Source organism: Chelonoidis abingdonii, chromosome 1 (assembly GCF_003597395.2).
Source record: "Chelonoidis abingdonii isolate Lonesome George chromosome 1, CheloAbing_2.0, whole genome shotgun sequence".
Classification (NCBI taxonomy): domain Eukaryota; kingdom Metazoa; phylum Chordata; order Testudines; family Testudinidae; genus Chelonoidis; species Chelonoidis abingdonii.
In genome coordinates, this window is record NC_133769.1 from 12,187,889 (window position 1) to 12,204,349 (window position 16,461).

The 16,461-nt window shown below is 64.8% G+C and overlaps 3 protein-coding genes across 7 annotated transcripts in view; 1 reads left to right on the top strand and 2 right to left on the bottom strand.

Moving 5' to 3' along the window:
- Positions 1-1,364, top strand: part of NCAPH2 (non-SMC condensin II complex subunit H2) — a 21,966-nt gene extending 20,602 nt beyond the window's left edge. For 3 of the 5 annotated variants that reach the window (XM_032782013.2, XM_032782018.2, XM_032782017.2), the window contains exons 20-21: positions 572-721; positions 1,031-1,364. In XM_032782013.2, coding sequence (XP_032637904.1) covers positions 572-721; positions 1,031-1,168 — 288 coding nt within the window. In that variant the 3' untranslated portion in view covers positions 1,169-1,364. The remainder of the gene's footprint in view (positions 1-571; positions 722-1,030) is intronic. The other 2 variants (XM_032782014.2, XM_032782016.2) reach the window with 1 other exon arrangement.
- Positions 1,365-3,552: 2,188 nt separating this feature from the next.
- SCO2 (synthesis of cytochrome C oxidase 2) lies at positions 3,553-5,008 on the bottom strand. Its single transcript, XM_032782011.2, has 2 exons — positions 4,832-5,008; positions 3,553-4,597 (listed from the first exon to the last, which is right to left on the bottom strand). Exon 2 carries the CDS (start codon positions 4,584-4,586, stop codon positions 3,597-3,599), a length of 990 nt encoding a protein of 329 aa, XP_032637902.1. The 5' UTR covers positions 4,587-4,597; positions 4,832-5,008; the 3' UTR covers positions 3,553-3,596.
- A 2,415-nt stretch (positions 5,009-7,423) lies between these two features.
- TYMP (thymidine phosphorylase) overlaps positions 7,424-16,461 on the bottom strand; it is a 22,288-nt gene continuing 13,250 nt past the window's right edge. Inside the window, exons 2-10 of the mRNA XM_032782019.2 lie at positions 14,723-14,875; positions 13,099-13,301; positions 12,648-12,746; positions 12,067-12,196; positions 11,355-11,473; positions 10,659-10,821; positions 9,206-9,436; positions 8,835-8,975; positions 7,424-8,153 (exon numbers count right to left, since the gene is read on the bottom strand). Coding sequence (XP_032637910.1) covers positions 7,939-8,153; positions 8,835-8,975; positions 9,206-9,436; positions 10,659-10,821; positions 11,355-11,473; positions 12,067-12,196; positions 12,648-12,746; positions 13,099-13,301; positions 14,723-14,864 — 1,443 coding nt within the window. The 5' untranslated portion in view covers positions 14,865-14,875 and the 3' untranslated portion in view covers positions 7,424-7,938. The remainder of the gene's footprint in view (positions 8,154-8,834; positions 8,976-9,205; positions 9,437-10,658; positions 10,822-11,354; positions 11,474-12,066; positions 12,197-12,647; positions 12,747-13,098; positions 13,302-14,722; positions 14,876-16,461) is intronic.

Sequence of the window (16,461 nt, forward strand, 5' to 3'; positions counted from 1 at the left end):
CCCCCCCCCCCCCCCCCCCCCCGTTGCACTACGGGCCGAGCGTGTCTGATTGGCTGCTGCCTGGGGAACAAACAGCGGCATAACCTAGATAAGAGCCCAGGGCTGGGTGGCTCCCGGCACTGTTGCTGCCCACCTAACCCTGGCCCATAGCCCCCTCTGCCAGTCTGAGGGCACCTCTGGCATCTGCTGGTGCCCCCAGCCTGGGCTCCCCCCACAGCTCTGCTGGTGCCCCTCAAACCCAACCTGCAGCCCCCCTGCTGTCCCACCCTTGGCTCCCCCCATAGCTCTGCCGGTGCCCCCCAGCCTGGGTTCCCCCCACAGCTCTGCGGGTGCCCCTCAAACCCAACCTGCAGCCCCCCTGCTGTCCCGCCTTTGGCTCCCACCACAGCTCTGCTGGTGCCCCTCAGCCGTGGACAGTGACAGTTGTAACGTGGTTTAGGGCAGGGGCTGCCTGGGTCATCCCCTGCTCCCCTAGGAGTTGGCCAGCATTTGCTAGTGGCCATAGGTGAGTGGGGCTTGGCCTGGCCCCTCAGCGCTGGGCGTAGTGTCTAACTTCCCCTCTCCCGCGCAGGAGGAGCGAGCCGCCTTCGACATCCACAGCTACGGGGACCAGCTGGCGGCGAGCTGTGGGCGGCTGGGCGAGTGGCACACCTTCGCCAGCCTGGTGGCGGGGAAGCCGGCCTTCGAGGTGTGTCGCTCCATGCTGGCCTCGCTACAGCTGGTGAGTGTCTGGGCATAGGCTGCCTCAGGAGGGTACCCTGCTCCCCAGGGACAGCAATCAGCCCCTCCACTCTGCTGTGGGGCAGCCTCCCCCAGAGCTGCCTGCAGTTGGAACTCCCACACAGGCTGCTGCCTTCTACACTTGGCTGAGCACAACTACCCAGGGTCTCTGCATTGCTCCCCCCATGTGCCACTCTGCAGGCCCTGACCTGTGCCCCCTCATCGGGGTGTGCCCCAGCAACAGCCCCTGCTCCCACTCTTGGACCCCAGCCCCAGCCGGTCCCCTAACCTTGCTGTTGCCCCCCGACAGGCCAATGACTACACAGTGGAAATCAGCCAGCAGCCAGGCCTGGAGGAGGCGGTGGACACCATGCGGCTGCGCCTCCTGACCCAAGAGCGAGCGCACGAGCGATTCCGCACCTACATGGCCCCCTCTGTGTCGAACTGACAGCGCCCCTGGTTTTCCGGGGAGCATGGCACCCCCAGGGGCTGCTGTGTTCCTAGAGCCCTGCCGATTCCTTGTGTATATAGAGTGCCGGCGGCACGCCCTGTACAGCCTCTCCCTTTTGCTGCTTGTCTCTCCCTTTGCTCTGTCTCTGTCCCTGGGCACAGCCTGGGCCGTAATAAACCACAGGCGTGGTTCTATAAAGTGCTGTCCCTGTGAGGCAGGGCGGGGGGATTGGACTATGGGCTGCCAGGCGAGCAGGCCAGGCTCCAGCTCCAGGGAGTATAACCAAACTACACCCTCCCCATGCCCAAGCTGGGCCCAGCATTTGACCCCAAATGCTCCCAGGCCAGGCGGGGTGGATCCTGTCTCGTCCTTCCTATTCCCCCCTCCCTCCAAGTGTGCAACTGTTACAGAAAAACATGGCTCTGCCTGGGGTGGCCCCAAGGGATTCCTTCCTCAGCTGGCAGCATGGGCAGCACCTGGGCCAGAGGCTCCTGCCCTCACCCCGAGGCAGGCGTAAGACAGGGGTTAGACCAGCCAGCCCCCTGTCCTGTCTTCTGCTAGTGCCAGAGGCTGCGGGAGGGGGGGGGGGAGATGAACAGAACAGGGCAATTTATCGGGTGCTCCAGCCTGTCCTCCCCCAGCTCATCAGTCAGAGGTTAGGGCCACCTGGAGCATGGGCTTGTCCCTGCCCACCCTGGCTAATAAGCATGGCTGGCCCGGTCCTCCAGGAACATACTGAATTCTGGTTGGACCTTCACAGCAGCCCCTGGCGCTGAGCTCTGCAGACTGACTGCACACTGGGCAAGTTCTTCCTTGTGTTGGTTTTGAACCTGCTGCCTGTTAATGTCCTTGGGTGACACCTGCTTCAGGTGTTGTGTGAAGGGGAAAATAACACGCCCTGGATCATTTTCTCCTCACCCTTCATGATTTCACAGGCCACTCTTGTATCCCCCTCCACCCCGAGTCATCTCTGTTCCAAGGTGAACAGTCCCTGTCTTTCTACTGTTCCAGCCCCCCAACCATTTCTGTTGCCCTTCTCTGTACCACTTCCTGTTCCAATAGAGCTTTGTTGAACTGGGCCAACTAGTGTTCCCAGTACGGGCGGGCGCACCATGGACTGAGTGTGAGGCGCATGCTGCTCTGCCTCTCTTCTCCCCACAGCCTGACTGCGCAGGCTCCACACTGTGCTGTCCGAGCCTGCTGTGGGGTGGGGGGAGAGCCACTGGACAGGCCTGGCCTGGCACCTGCCCCAAACTGGCCTTTTGCTGGGGGGAAGGAACTGAATCCTTTAGTCAGTGGCATTAGAGGCCCCAGGGTGTGGACTTGACAGCAGGAGACCTGGCTCCCCAGGCTGGCTGAGCCCCACAGACCAGCCAGCTCCTCCCAGGAGACTTGGTGGGAAACACCCGCCACTGCTTAAATATCCACCCAGGATGGCTTTGAATAATCCTTGTTCAGTGCAGCTTCCAGCACATGGTGCTACATCCAGCCAACCCCCCCAAACATACAGCACAGCTGCTCTGCTGCTGCCAGCGCTCCAGCAGCCACAACCATGCAGGCGGCACCCCACACGCTGATCGCTCTTTTCTAGGAGATGCAAGGACTGTGGCAGCACCGCAAGCTGGGCTGGGAGCTGCAGAGCAGCAGCTGGGTCTGATGGTGACAGACCTGGTCCAGCCAGCTTAGAGAACAGCACTCAACAGCTTGGGAGGGATCCTGCCCAGCTGGCCTGGGAGGGGCCAAGCACCTGCAACTGTGGGGTGTGTGTGTGTGTGTGTGTCCTCCCCCCAGGTGCAGCAGGATCTGAGCCCCTGCGGCTGTTGGGGAAGGGGCGCTGGCCACCAGGCCCAGAGGGAGCCAAGTCCCCGAGGCTGTAGGGGAAGGGGCCCTGGCCACAGGGGGAGATGAGCCCCTGTGGCTGTAGAAGAAGGGGCCCTGGCCGCTGGGCCTGGGGAGAGCTGAGCCCCCGCAGCTGTCAGGGAAAGGGGCCCTGCCCACCTGGTGCAGGTGGAGCTGAGCCCCTGGGGCTGTAGGGGAAGGGACCCTGGCCGCCAGGCCCGGGGGGAGCCGAGCCGAGCCCCTGGGACTGTAGGGGAAGGGGCCCTGGCTGCTGAGCCCAGAGGGAGACAAGCCCCTGGACCCGTAGGGGATGGGGCTCAAGCCACCGGGCCTGGGGGGGAGACAAGCCCCTGGGGCCACAGGGGAAGGGGCCCTGGCCACAGGAAGAACCGAGCCCCCGCGGCTGTCGGGAAAGGGGCCCTGGCCACGGGGCCCAGGGGGAGCCGAGCCCCCGTGGCTGCAGAAGGCCTCGCCCTGCTGCCTGTTTCACAACGCTCAGCATGGAGCAGCAGTGCTCGGCTATGGAAAGGAGTCCAGGCCCCGTCGTTCTGCCCAGCTGCCAGCAGGGCGTTTATTGCTGCGTGGCTCAGCTGAAGAGCCTCTGGTAGGTCTCCATGTGCCCCCTGATGCTCTGGACGATCTGCGCCTCACTCTTGCTGCGGTTGTAGTAGTCCAGGAAGAGCCCGTCGGGGCTGAGCAGGTAGATGATCACTGTGTGGTCAACGATGTAGTCGCCGTCCTCGTCCCTGGGCCCGGCGCTGCAGTACACGCGATAGGCCCTGCCTGCCTCCCGCACATGCTCCGGGCTGCCAGTCAGCCCCAGCAGGCGCGGGTGGAACTCCCTCACGTACTTGGCCATGGCAGCCACGTCGTCCCGCTCGGGGTCCACGGTGATGAAGACGGGCTGCACCCGGGGCAGCTGCGGCTCCTGGTCCAGCAGCTGCACCACCTGGCTCATCTTCTCCAGCTCCTCGGGGCAGATGTCCGGGCAGTGGGTGAAGCCGAAGTAGAGCAGCACCCACTGCCCCAAGAAATGGGCCTTGGAGCGGGGCTGCCCGGTGTGGTCCACCAGGTGGAAGTCCCCCTGGCCGATGGCCAGCTTCTTCAGCTCCTGGATGCGCTGCAGTTTCTGCTGCTGTCCCTTTTCAGAGCGCAGATAGAACCATGTGCCCAGGGCTGCCCCCCCAAAGAGGCAGGTAATAAGCAGCCGAGTCCTCAGCTGTATCCGTGGGGCGGAGCTGCCAGTCGACGGGGCCCCCTGGGAAAACTGTCTCCTGGTGACCATGTTCCAGGAAAGGGTCTGTGCTGCCCACCTCTGCTGGTGGGTCCCCGCTGCTGCCCCTGCGAACCACCTTGCAGGCTTGGTGTATCCGCTCCTGCCAACTTCCCAGGCTTTTAAGCAGGGTGACGGCCAGACTGTTTTATTGGCTGTCGACATGAGCCAGCTGGCACAGCCGGCTGGAGGGCGTCTCTGGGCACGTTCCTGGAAAGCCCAGGATCTCCCCTGGAGGCTGAGCTGCTGGGCAGCGCATGGAGTCAGTGGCCAGCGGCTCCGGAGCGGGAAGGTCTGGAACATCCTGGGCAAAGCTGAAAGGATGAAAAAGAGCCTCTAGTAATGAGTGTTTTGGGCTGGGCTCCTCCGTAACGCTCTGCACTGCGGGAATTGTGGGCGGCCTGCACGCCAGGCCCCGGGAGACTGGGGGAAGCCAGAACACAGACCAGATGTGGGAGAAACAACTGAGATTAGACCCTCATAGCAGGAGGAGGTTCGTAACACTGGAGCTCAGGTGAAAGGCTCCTGGCCCACGGGGGGATCCTCACCTCCCGCGGCTCTGCAGATAGACCAGGCTCCTGTCTTCCAGCGACGCCCCTCCCATTGCAGCCCTGGGCTCTCCACAGTGCTGCTGTCCCACAACCCCCTGGTATCCTAGCCCCTCGCTCCCCCAGCTCTGCCGGTGCCCCTCACTCCCGACCTGCAGCCCCCTGCTAGCCCAGTCCCGGGCTCCCCGCCCCCCAGCTCTGCGGGTGCCCCTCACTCCCGACCTGCAGCCCCCTGCTAGCCCAGCCCCGGGCTCCCCGCCCCCCAGCTATGCCGGTGCCCTCACTCCACTGAGCCCTGCAGCCGTCGCCCACCTGCGGTTGCCCTCACGCGTGCGCCTCTTAGCCGCTCCGGGCTCGCCCGCTCGCGTGCCTCTCCCGAGCCTCTGCCGCAAGGCCCGCAGTTGCCGGTTGCCTCCTCCGACCTGCCCAGCCCCCTGCGCCAGCACGGGCGTCCCGCCCCCCGTCGGTGCCCTCCCCTCGCCCCTGCAGCCGCCCAGGTCGGCCCCGTTGCCGGTGCCCCTCACTCCGACCTGCAGCCCCTGCAAGCCCAGCCCCGGGGCTCCCCGCCCCCAAGCTCTGCGGGTGCCCCCTCACCCGACCTGCAGCCCCCTGCTAGCCCAGCCCCGGGTCTCCCCCCCCGCCTTGCCGGTTGCCCTCACTCCGAACCTGCAGCCCCCTGCGAAGCCCAGCCCGGGTCCCGCCCCCAGCTCTGCCGGTGCCCCTCTCACTCCCACCTGCAAGCCCCCTGCACAGCCCAGCCCGGGCTCCCGCCCAGCTCTACCGGTTTGCCCCTCATCCCGACCTGCAGCCCCCTGCAAGCCCAGCCCGGGCTCCCCGCCCCCAGGTTTGCGGTAGCCCCTCACTCCCGACCTGCAGCCCCCTGCTTGCCCAGCCCCGTGCTCCCCCTCCACCTGGTTCGCGCCGCGCCATCTTCCCTCAGGCAGCAGATTTGCTCCGAACGGCCCTCGAGTGTGGGATGCGCGGCAACACAGGACGGTGCCGTGACGAATCGCAACGGTACACAGCGGGGCCTGCCCAACGCCATTGCCAGTTTTGTTACAGGCCCCGCCTTTCTAGGAGCGCGGGACTCGGTTCTCGCCCCTGGACTGGATCTGCGCCTGCGCTCCTGGTCCTCCCGGCTGAGGTGTGATTTCCATCTGGCGCGCAGGGGCGCTGCCCGCCAGCGCTGGGCGCGCGTGAGGTGCACCTGCCGGCGGGACGAGCGGGCTCTGCCGCGGTACGGGAGGCGGGCCCGGCGCTGGCACAACACGGGCAGGAGCTTGTCTGCGGGGCCCCGCCGGGGGGTCTCCCCCCTGCAGCACCCCCTCACTGGGGACCCTGGCGCCCTCGGATTCCCTCCGGAGCCCCTACGGTACCCCCCCACTGGAACTCCCCCCCTGGGCCCTCTGGCTTAGCCCTCCCCTGCGACCGCCCCAGCGTGCCTCCCTGCGCCCAGGTGCCTCCTTCCCCCACGGACCCCCCCACTGGGTGATGTCCCTCCCCCCCAACGGAGCCCCCCTACTGTGGTGGGTGGCCCCTCCCCCACGACCAGGTTCTCCCCATGACCCCCCTGGGTGTCCCCCTCCCAGGGCCCTACCTTGGGGGATTTTTTTCCTTCCCCCTCACGCTTTGGTGTCCCCCTCCCCCCCATGGTGCCCCCTACTGGGGATTTTCCCCTCCCCCCTCAGAACCGCCATCTGTGGTGTCCCCCCCTCCTGCAGAGCCCTCTACTGGGGGTTCTCCTGTGCCCCTGCAGAGCCCCGCCCATTGGTGATGCCCCCGGTGCCCCTCATATCCCCGCCGCTGGGGATGCCCAGCTCCTGGATCTCCCCGACTTGGGGATGCCCATCACCCAAGGCCGCTGTATCCCACAGGCAGGACAGGAGGGCGCTGCGCTGGAAGACAAGGGTTGCAATCACAGCGGGACCTCCCTCCGCCAGCAGGGATCCAGCCCCAGTCTGTGACCCATAGTCGAGAGACCCAAGGTGGGCCCTTGCCATGCTGGCACCGCCCGTCCGGCCCGGTGAACACTCCAGTGCAGGCCGCATGCGGCGGAGGAAGGTGTTGAACAGAGCTGCTGCCGGAAGCTGCTTTGTCCCCAGGGGCAGACTGGCAGCGAGCGGCAGCCTGACATGAGCAGCCTGCCTGAGTCGTGGTGGCAAGGCGGACGCCCGAGGGTGCCCACGACAGAGGATGGGTGGGCTGGGTCTTTCTAGGAGGCAGCACCCCTAGAGCCAAGACTCTGGCCCAGCCCAGACCTCCTAGCTACAGTGCAACAGAGGGTGAGGAACTGGCTGTTACCCCAAATCATCACTGGGAGTAGCAGAGTGTCACGGAGTCCCCGGGCAATGCTCTGCAACTGCTCCCCACAAAGCCAGGCAGGACGTTGGGGAGCCTCCTCTTCTTCGGAGCAGACTGTCTCCAGGGCAAGAAGCTCACACCGCTTCACCTTCCTGGGTCTGACCTTGGAGCATTCAGCATCCTCTGCCCCTCCGTGCACTTCCCACAGCGAGTCCGCCCAGGCGGGGTCTTGGGGAAGCCACAGGGTCCAGCAAGTACCCCCACTTCGCAGTCAGACGTGACTCTCAGCCAGCCAGTAACACAGAGGTTTATTAGATGGGAGTAACGGTCTAAAACAGAGCTTGTGGGTACAGAGAACCGGACCCTTCAGCCGGGTCCATTCTGGGCAGTGAGCCAGACCCCAACGTCTGCCCTCACTTCCAGTCCCCCACCAGCTCCTAACTGAAACCCCCTCCAGCCCCTCCTCTCTGCTCAGTTCCTTTCCTAGGCCAGGAGGTCACCTGACCTCTTTGTCTCCCACACCTTTAGCATCGCCTTGCAGGGGGAAGGGCCTGGCCATTAGTTGCCAGGCGACAGAGGGTCAGCCAGAAACTGAGGCCCCCACACAGTATTCAGAGGAAACATTAAGAACAGCCCCACTTCATCGAACAGAGCAAGATACTTTATTGCCCAGTTGTTAGCACTGGCAGGGGCTGGCAGTGGGGCTGAAGGATGATGGCAAGTTGCACTGTCCAGGTGGCAGAAGGTCCCTGGAGGCAGCGTCTGCATGGGGCTGTGGGGAGCCAGCTGGCAGGGGACCCCTCCCTTCAGGCAGAGCAAAGCAGTGCCTGGCTGCTCCCCAAGCCCTGCTCCCTTGTCAGCTCCTCCAGCGACCGGCTGCCCTGGGGCAGGATGATCTCTGCGACCTTGCAGCTGGGCGCGAAGGGCTCCGAGCCTGCCAAGACCAGTGCCCCCTGCAAGGTGCGTCTTTGATCGTTGCTCAGCTCCGGGGTGTCGTAGTGAATCCGAATCCAGGGTGAACCTATGGAGACGGGGGGCAGGGGCTGAGACACTTGTCACCCCCTGCTGGGCGTGGTGAAGGACAGCACTGAGAGGGAGCGGGGCTCTTGGGGTGCACCTGCCGGGGCTGGGATGGGCAGCAAGGGCCTCGTTTCCTGGGCAGAGATGGGATCAAAACAGGAACCAAACTAGAACCAGCTCGTTCCTAACCCAAGGGACGGGAGGCAGGAGCTTCCCAGGTCATCTTGGGGTGTCAGGAATAATGGCCAGAGCTCCCCAAGTGCACACCCCTCCTTACAAGTCCCTACCACTCCCTCCACTTGCTCTAATGCCATTGTTACCCCATTTGCAATTTGGTCGGGGGGTAGTGCCAGGTGTCTCCCCCCTCCCTAAGCCAGTGCCAGGCCCCAACCCAGGGGCCCTCAGTCCAGAAGTGCCATCTACACCCAGGCGAAGGGAACCCACGTGAGGCCCCAGGCTCCGTGCCACTGAACTGGCAGTGCCAGCTGCAGAATAACGGCAAAGGGGATGGGTGCCCCAGAGCAGGTCAGACACTACGGGAATGGGCAGCAGACAGAAGGTCTAAGGGTCCTGGCCGGAGTGTGGCCCCAGGAGCAGACCCCAGGGCAGGCAGTGCAGAGCAGGTGGGTGGGTGGAGAGCCCTGCGAGCAGTTGCCCTGCGTGGGGTGTGCTTGGCTCTTACCTTTGGCCACGCGCTGCCCCACCGTCACCAGCAGCTCGGCCCCCACATGGTGATTGATTGGCTGCCCCTTCCGGGTGCGGCCAGCTCCCAGCTCATGCAGCACCTGGGCGATGGGCAGGGCCTCGACCCTCTGCACGGTGCCTGGGGAGGAGGGCGGAGATAGGCCAGCGGTTATGGAGGCACCAGACCAGCCTGCGAGCTGGGGCTGGGGTCACAGGCATGGGGATGGAGTGGGGGAGCTTGGAGACATTGGGGTGTAGGAGCAGCACAACCTGCCCCCCCCCCACTGTCCCTTGGGGCCAGGACCCCTCTCCCCAGCACCAGCTCTCTTGGTTCCTATTGCCCCACCCTCGTTCCCCACACCTGCTTACCATCCTGGGCCGCAGGCAGCTCCTCCTGGGCCCGAGCCCGGCCGAGTACCTGGTAGCGCTGCTCCTCTGTTCCTGTGCACAGGGCCTGGGCCACGCCGGCCTCCACCCCCTGGGCCTGCAGCATGGCCTGGAACTTCCCCAGGGCTGAGCCATCAGCCAGCGTGGCCGCGATGCGGGCGGCACCCTGCGCCACCGAGCCAGCCTCGCCGCACTGCCACAGCACAGAGCCCCCTGCGCAGGGAGGGACGGGCTGGGGTCTCACTCCTGCACAAGGAGACCTCCCTCCCACCCCTGTGCCCCAAGGTGCTGCTCTCGTCCCATCACCCTGGCACAGCCCCCCTGCAGGCCTGGTATTGGCAGCCCAGGCTTGCTCCTGGGCCCCGTTCCACACAGTCACCCTAAATTAGGAATGGCAATATACAAAAACCTGTAGGAGAGCACTTCAACCTCCCTGGCCACACTGTAGCAGACCTTAAGGTGGCCATCCTGCAGCAAAAAAACTTCAGGACCAGACTTCAAAGAGAAACTGCTGAGCTTCAGTTCATCTGCAAATTTGACACCATCAGCTCAGGATTAAACAAAGACTGTGAATGGCTTGCCAACTACAAAACCAGTTTCTCCTCCCTTGGTTTTCACACCTCAACTGCTAGAACAGGGCCTCATCCTCACTGACTGAACTAACCTCGTTATCACTAGCTTGCATATACCTGCCCCTGGAAATTTCCACTACATGCATCTGACGAAGTGGGTATTCGCCCACGAAAGCTCATGCTCCAAAACGTCTGTTAGTCTATAAGGTGGCACAGGATTCTCTGCTACTCCTCACACTGCTCGCGCGGCTCTCCCTGACCCTCCACCTGCCCTGGGTGTGGGATATGGGCTGGGGGCTGCTTGGGGCCCCCGCACCACAGGCAGGTGGAGGGTCTGCCATAGCTCCCCACAGCTGCCCGCCCCCCTCATATCATGGCTGGGCTGCAGCTCCAAGGTGCCCCATCCCCCCCAGTTGGAGCCTGGTCGGGGAGAGCTGCACCGCGGGACAGCAGTGCAGGCAGCTGGGGGTGGGCAGGGGGCTGCTTTCATCTCCACCTTTGAAAGGGCTCTGGCTCCCAGTCTGCAGCCAGGGACTCTGGGTGGCTGGAGCCAGGGCTCGTGCTGCCTGCCTGCCTGACCTTCGGGGGCAGGGGCCGTGCTCAACTGCCTGGCAATTCGGGGCTGAGGGGAGTGGGAAGCACTCGGGTGGCCCAGGGCTGGTGGTGGTGGTGACCCTCTGGTCTCTGGTGTGGGAAGGGGTGGGAAGTGCAGGGCACTGGGCGAAGAGGGCAGTCCAGCTGGGGGCTAGCCTCCCTAAGCCCCCGGTTCACCCGCCGCCCATGCTTAGCGCTGTCCAGGGATGTCATCAACCCTCGGGCAGCTCTTGTCCCCCCCAGTGCTGCTGTTCTGGAGCTCCCCACACCTAGCGTGGTGACCAGGTGATGCAGATCTGCTGGTCCCCGGCCCTCCAGGCACTGTAGGGCTTCCAGCACCTCCAGGGAGTGGCCTACGCGCTGCCCCAGGGGCCCGTCCATCCTGCTGAGCATGGCCACGGTGCAGATCCCCAGCCGGTTGCCCACTGACACCTGCGGGGACGGAAGGGAGGGGCAGTGAGCGTTTGCGACAGCTGGGGCTGGGGACAGGAGCCCAGTGTCCCCCCAGGGGACGAGGGGCAGCTCCCACCCTGCGTCACCATCTCATGGGGGCTGCAGACTGTGCTGCTGGCTCATGGTCCCAGCACCCGTCCTGGCCTGGCCTCGCCCTCTGGAGGCGGGGTGCCATCCTGCTGCACATGGCAGACTCAGGAAAAACACAGACCTTCCTCTGGGGGTTGTCTTGGAGTGACAGGCACGTCCCAGCTTCTCTTGTGCCAGGGCACAGGCTGCCCGCCCCTGTGGCACAAGCATGGGAACTGGGCACTGCTCCCAGTGTCAGGGACCTGTGGGAGGCCTCTGGCCCCGTAGGGAGAGGACGGGGGAGGCCGGTCAGCACAGGGATGATGGGGGGACAGGAGGCCCCTGCAGGCAGAGTAGGGAGGGGCCAGGCCACTCGGGGCTCCTGGGGTGGGTGGGGATGGCTGTGCCCCCTCCTCCAGGGGTGGCGGGTCTGGGCTGCTCACCAGGCTCTGGGCCAGGGTCCGGGCACTGTCCAGGCTGGTGTAGAGGGCAGCGCTGCCGAACTTCACGTCCAGCACCAGGGCGGAGACTTTCTCTGCTGCCTTCTTGCTCAGAATGGAAGCTGCGGAGCAAGGGGGAGCCAGCTCAGAGATGGTGAGTCCTGGGCATCTTCCTTGCTGGGCCGCCTCGGCTCAGCTCCTGTTGGAGGGATCCCACGGGCAAGGCTGGGCCCTGTGCCAGGAGCCCGCTGCACCGGGGACGGCTGCAACGCCCTGCCTTGATTTCTGCTAGCTGGCTTCCACCGACAGTCTCCCCCCAACCCCGAGTCCCTGGCACCCTCCGCTGGCCGACTCGCAGCTGGGCAGCGACGCCACGCACGGCACAAGGAGTGAGCTCTTCACTCTGAGCCAGCCCAAGGAGAAGGAGGCTGGACTTTGGGTGCGAGGTCAGCTCTCTTCTCTCTGAACATGGCAGCCTTCTGGGTCCCCCAGGGTCCTCACCATTCCCAGCACCCCCTGGATCTCAGATATTGCTGACAGGGTGCAGAGCGCTGGTTCCCACTGCGCCTTGTGGACTCTGCCACCCCAAGGGGACAGTCTCAATGTGGGTTCCAGGGACGCCTGCCCTATCGGTGCCACTCCACTTTCCTCCACCCCCTGCCACAGTCCCGGGGGAGGCAGCCAGGCGGTGGTGCGGAAGCAGCTGCCGTGGTACCTGTGATGAGGGGCAGGCTGTCGACGGTGGCCGTGACATCCCGCAGGCCATAGAGAACCTTGTCCGCCGGGACCAGGTCCTCGCTTTGCCCCACGATGCAGCACCCGACCTCTTCCAGGATGCATCTCATCTGCAGGAGCAGGGAGGGGCCGTCAGTGTGTGACCCCATGTGCCCCCCCCCGAGCCAGGTGCGGCTAGTTACCCCAGCAGGGCCCTTTCTGGGCAAAAGCCAAGTGCAGAGCAGCTGGCCTGTGCCAGGAGATGGGCAGGGCCCGGCTGCCCGCCCCCCATGATGGGCAGAGGCACTGGGTGCAGGATGCCCAGCTGTCTGAGAGGCTCAGTGAGGAGCCTGGATAAGAGGAATGCCAAGGCACTGACTGGCTCTCCCCTGGCACAGGTCTCCCCCTGCCTCCATCAGACACCCCTTTCATGTGCTGAGCCCCTATGGATGCTTGCTCTGTGCCCCCTCCCATTGTCCCAGAGGCAGGGGGCACCGGCACTGGATTGGGGGCAGCACACCAGGCAGGCCTTCAGGTCTCCCTCCCCAGGCACCGACCCAGCCCCTGCGGCGGTCCTCTCACCTGCTTGGGGCTCTGAGAGACGTTGAACCCCGGCACGGACTCCAGCTTGTCCAGTGTGCCCCCGGTATGGCCCAGTCCCCGGCCACTGATCATGGGCACCTGGTAGGGAGGAGAAGGCCACAGGCCCTGGTGAGAGGCAGCCAGGCAGGACAGATGTGGAGAGATAAACCCCTTGGTGCTGAAGGGAACCCGCACCAGGCAGAGACTCTCCCAGGGCACCCATCTCTGCTGGCAGCCATGCAATGGCAGTACCCACTATCATGCTGCCAGCCTCGCCCGCTGGGAGACACAGGCCTCTCCTGGTTCCCAGCACACCCGCCTTCATCTCCGCCCTTCCAGGCATGGCTGTGGGCTACAGGGACCCAGGCAGGTGCTTGCAGTCTCCGTGAACACCCAGGCCCCACTCAGACCTCTGCCCAGGGAGCAGAGACTGCTGGGCCCTGGCACTCACCTTACAGCCGCAGGCAGCCAGGGCCGGGGCCAGGGGCAGGCTGACCTTGTCTCCCACGCCCCCCGTGGAATGTTTGTCAACCAGGAGCCTCTGCCAGCTGTCGGGCCACTCCAGGACCCTTCCCGACACTGCCATCTCCCGGGTCAGAGTCAGCGTCTCGTCCGGATCCATGCCCCGCAGCCGGATGGCCATCAGCATGGCCCCTGGGGGACAGAGCCAGGGCTGAGTACCAGGGGATGGAGGCAGAGCTCCAGGGGATGGACAGGACTATGCTGGAGCCAGCACTGGTGGGGGCTGGGCAGGGTGTGATGGTCCAGGGTCCCACAGCTCTGGGAATGGGCATGCTGGGGTGTGTTGTAGGGAGGGGATGGGTGGGAGCCACAGCCCCTGGGTGGGCTCTCCCCACCCTGCCCCACCCAGGGGAGCAATTAACTCCGGGCACTTTGAGGTCTCCTGCTCTGGACAGAACCAGCCAATCGCTGGGTCGGGGCCAAAGCAGAGGGGGCTCCCCTAGGATCCAGGCCCAGCTCATTTCTCAGCTCAGAGCAGAGATCCTCAGAGGTCCTCACCCCCCAGGGAAATGGCACCACCAGGTGTGCTGGCCCCTGGGTCCCCCATTCCCCCCAGGATCTAACCCCTGTTCCCCATCCCACCAGGGACCCGCCTGTCCCCTGGATCCCCCATCCCCCCAGGACCCAATGCCCATCTCCCCAGGACCTAACCCCTGTTCCCCATCCTGCCAGGGACTTGCCTGCCCCTGGGTCCCCCATCCCCCCAGGACCTAATCCCCGTTCCCCATCCCACCAGGGACCCACCTGCCCCCTGGGTCCCCCATCCCTCTCGGACCTAACCCCCGTTCCCCATCCCACCAGGGACCTGCTCCCCCCTGGGTCCCCCATCCCCCCAGGACCCAATGCCTGTCTCCCCAGGACCTAACCCCTGTTCCCCATCCTGCCAGGGACCCATCTGCCCCCTTGGTCCCCCATCCCCCCAGGACCTAACCCCTGTTCCCCATCCCACAGGGGACCCTCCTGCCCCCTGGGTCCCTCATCCCCCCAGGACCTAACCCCTGTTCCCCAACCCACAGGGGACCCACCTGCCCCCTGCATCCCCCATCCCCCCCAGGACCTAACCCCTGTTCCCCATCCCACCAGGGACTTGCCTGCCCCATTGGTCCCCATCCCCCCAGGACCTAATCCCTGTTCCCCATCCCACAGGGGACCCTCCTGCCCCACTGGGTCCCCCATCCCCCCAGGACCTAACCCCTGTTCCCCATCCCACCAGGGACCCGCCTTTCCCCTGGATCCCCCATCCCCCCCAGGACCCAATGCCCATCTTCCCAGGACCTAACCCCTGTTCCCCATCCTGCCAGGGACCCGCCTGCCCCCTGGGTCCCCCATCCCCCCGGGACCTAACCCTTGTCCCCCATCCCACCAGGGACCAGCCTGCCTAGTGTCCCTGCAGGACCTAACCCCCATCTCTCCAGGATCCACCTGCCCCCTGCATCCCCACCCCCCAGAATCTAACCCCCATCCCTACTCCCCCCCCAGGGCCTCCATCCCTCCTGGGACCCACCCCTGCCGAGGTCCCCCGGGTGGGCTCGGGGGTGTCCGGCCCTTCTCACCCATCTGCCCCTCCTGGAGCCCCCCGTGGGTCACAGCCCAGACGAAGTGGCGAATCTCCTCATCCAGCAGCTTCTCCCCATCCCGCTTCTTGCGGATCAACGCCGGGAAGCTGCTGCCCGTGCCGGGATCAGGCCGGTCCATGGGGCTGGGCGCTGCGGGGACAGAGCCAGGGCATGGGCAGCAGGCGGGGGCTGCGGAGGGCGCTGCCCGGCCCCGCAGGGCGCTCAGCAGACAGACCCCGGGCAGAGACCCGGAGCCCCCTCGCTGGGACATGGGGCAGACACAGCCCGGGGCTGGTCTCCAGGCGCAGGCCCCGGGGAACCCGCCTGTGCCTCCCCCGGGACCAGCCCTGGCTGAACGGCCCCCGCTGCCCTGGGATGGCCGGGAGAGGTGTGTTGGGAAACTCCCCTGAGCCTCAGCCAATCGGGGCTGAGAGTCATCCTGGGGCACCAGGGGGTTGGACCTGCTGCTCTGGAGATCAGTCCTTCGGGAGGGTTAGGGTCCACCAGGGCGCCCAGGAGACAAGGCCCCTCTCCCGCAGAAGTGCGGTTTGCCCCGATGCCCTGGGCCAGCGTTCTCCGGCAGTGCCATGTTCTGGGCCCTCTCCCCTCGCGGCTGGGGTGTGGGTACTGTCTGGAGGGGAAGAGTGCCTGTGAAATCCCCATTCATCCAGTCCAGGCTCCTGGCTCCCTTCCCAGAGGATGTCTGCCAGCCAGGGCGCTGTCCTTGTTTGCGGTGCATGGGGACAGGGGAGCTGCGCAGTGTCTGAAGTCCAAGGGTATGTTACAAGTTAATTTTTTCTCTCCCTCTGGGCTCCAGGCAGGTCGGGTAACCTACACCTGGCCTTGTGGCTTCTGCCCTCCATACAGCCCAGGTCACAGCTCCATTGAGAGCACGCCAGGACAGTACCAGCTTAATGCCATCAGACAGTGCCGACTGGGCCAGAAATCCACCAGACTGGGCTCTCTGTAATCAGCTGCGGCCTGTCCATCTCTCTCCAGGTACTTGTATGACCCACCCACCATAGCTCTGAGCTCCTCACCCTTGTTACTGGATTTATGGCCCCAACACTCCTGTGCGGGAGGGCAGTGCCATGGTCTCCATGTTACAGAGGGGAACTGAGGCACCAGGAGACAAAAGGATGTGGCCAAGGTCACACAAGAAGTCTCCAGGGAGTCAGCTCAGATCCTCAGAGTCCGTGTTCAGTGCCGGCACAAGGAGACCATCCTTCCTGAGCTCTAGACAGAGGGGCCCATCGCACTTCTGGGACGGGACCAGAGGGAGGACTCAGGGAACACACAGATTGCGGGCTGGGTTGCACGGAATTGGCCAAGATTAAACCCAAGCCCAGGTCAGCGTAGGGAGGTGACGTCCCGCTGAGCTGGGCTCCTGTTGAGAGTGGCGGATGCCGTAACGCACTGCGAGTGTGGTTATTAGGTGCGTGCACAAGTGTTACCCAGCCACCAGGGGACAGCTGGTGCATGGTGGTTCTTGGGCGGGGCTGGGGTGGAATTGGCTTCGCTTTGCGTTTCCTTCAGTCACGTTGCACGCACTCAGGGCCAGCCATCAGTGCAGCTGTGTGACGTTATTGATATAAACTGGGACCATATAGAACATGGGTTGCAACCAAGGTTCTGTAGTGGCACCAAATCCTATGTAAAGGGGGTCATATAAGGTGTCTAAGACCAGGTTACGGGTTACTGGTTATGATTGTGCTGTCTGTATGTCTGTATCATTT

Bases quoted from the DNA above. Each gene is read 5' to 3' on its own strand.
- SCO2 (XM_032782011.2), bottom strand. From the start codon at position 4,586: ATGTTCCAGACCTTCCCGCTCCGGAGCCGCTGGCCACTGACTCCATGC.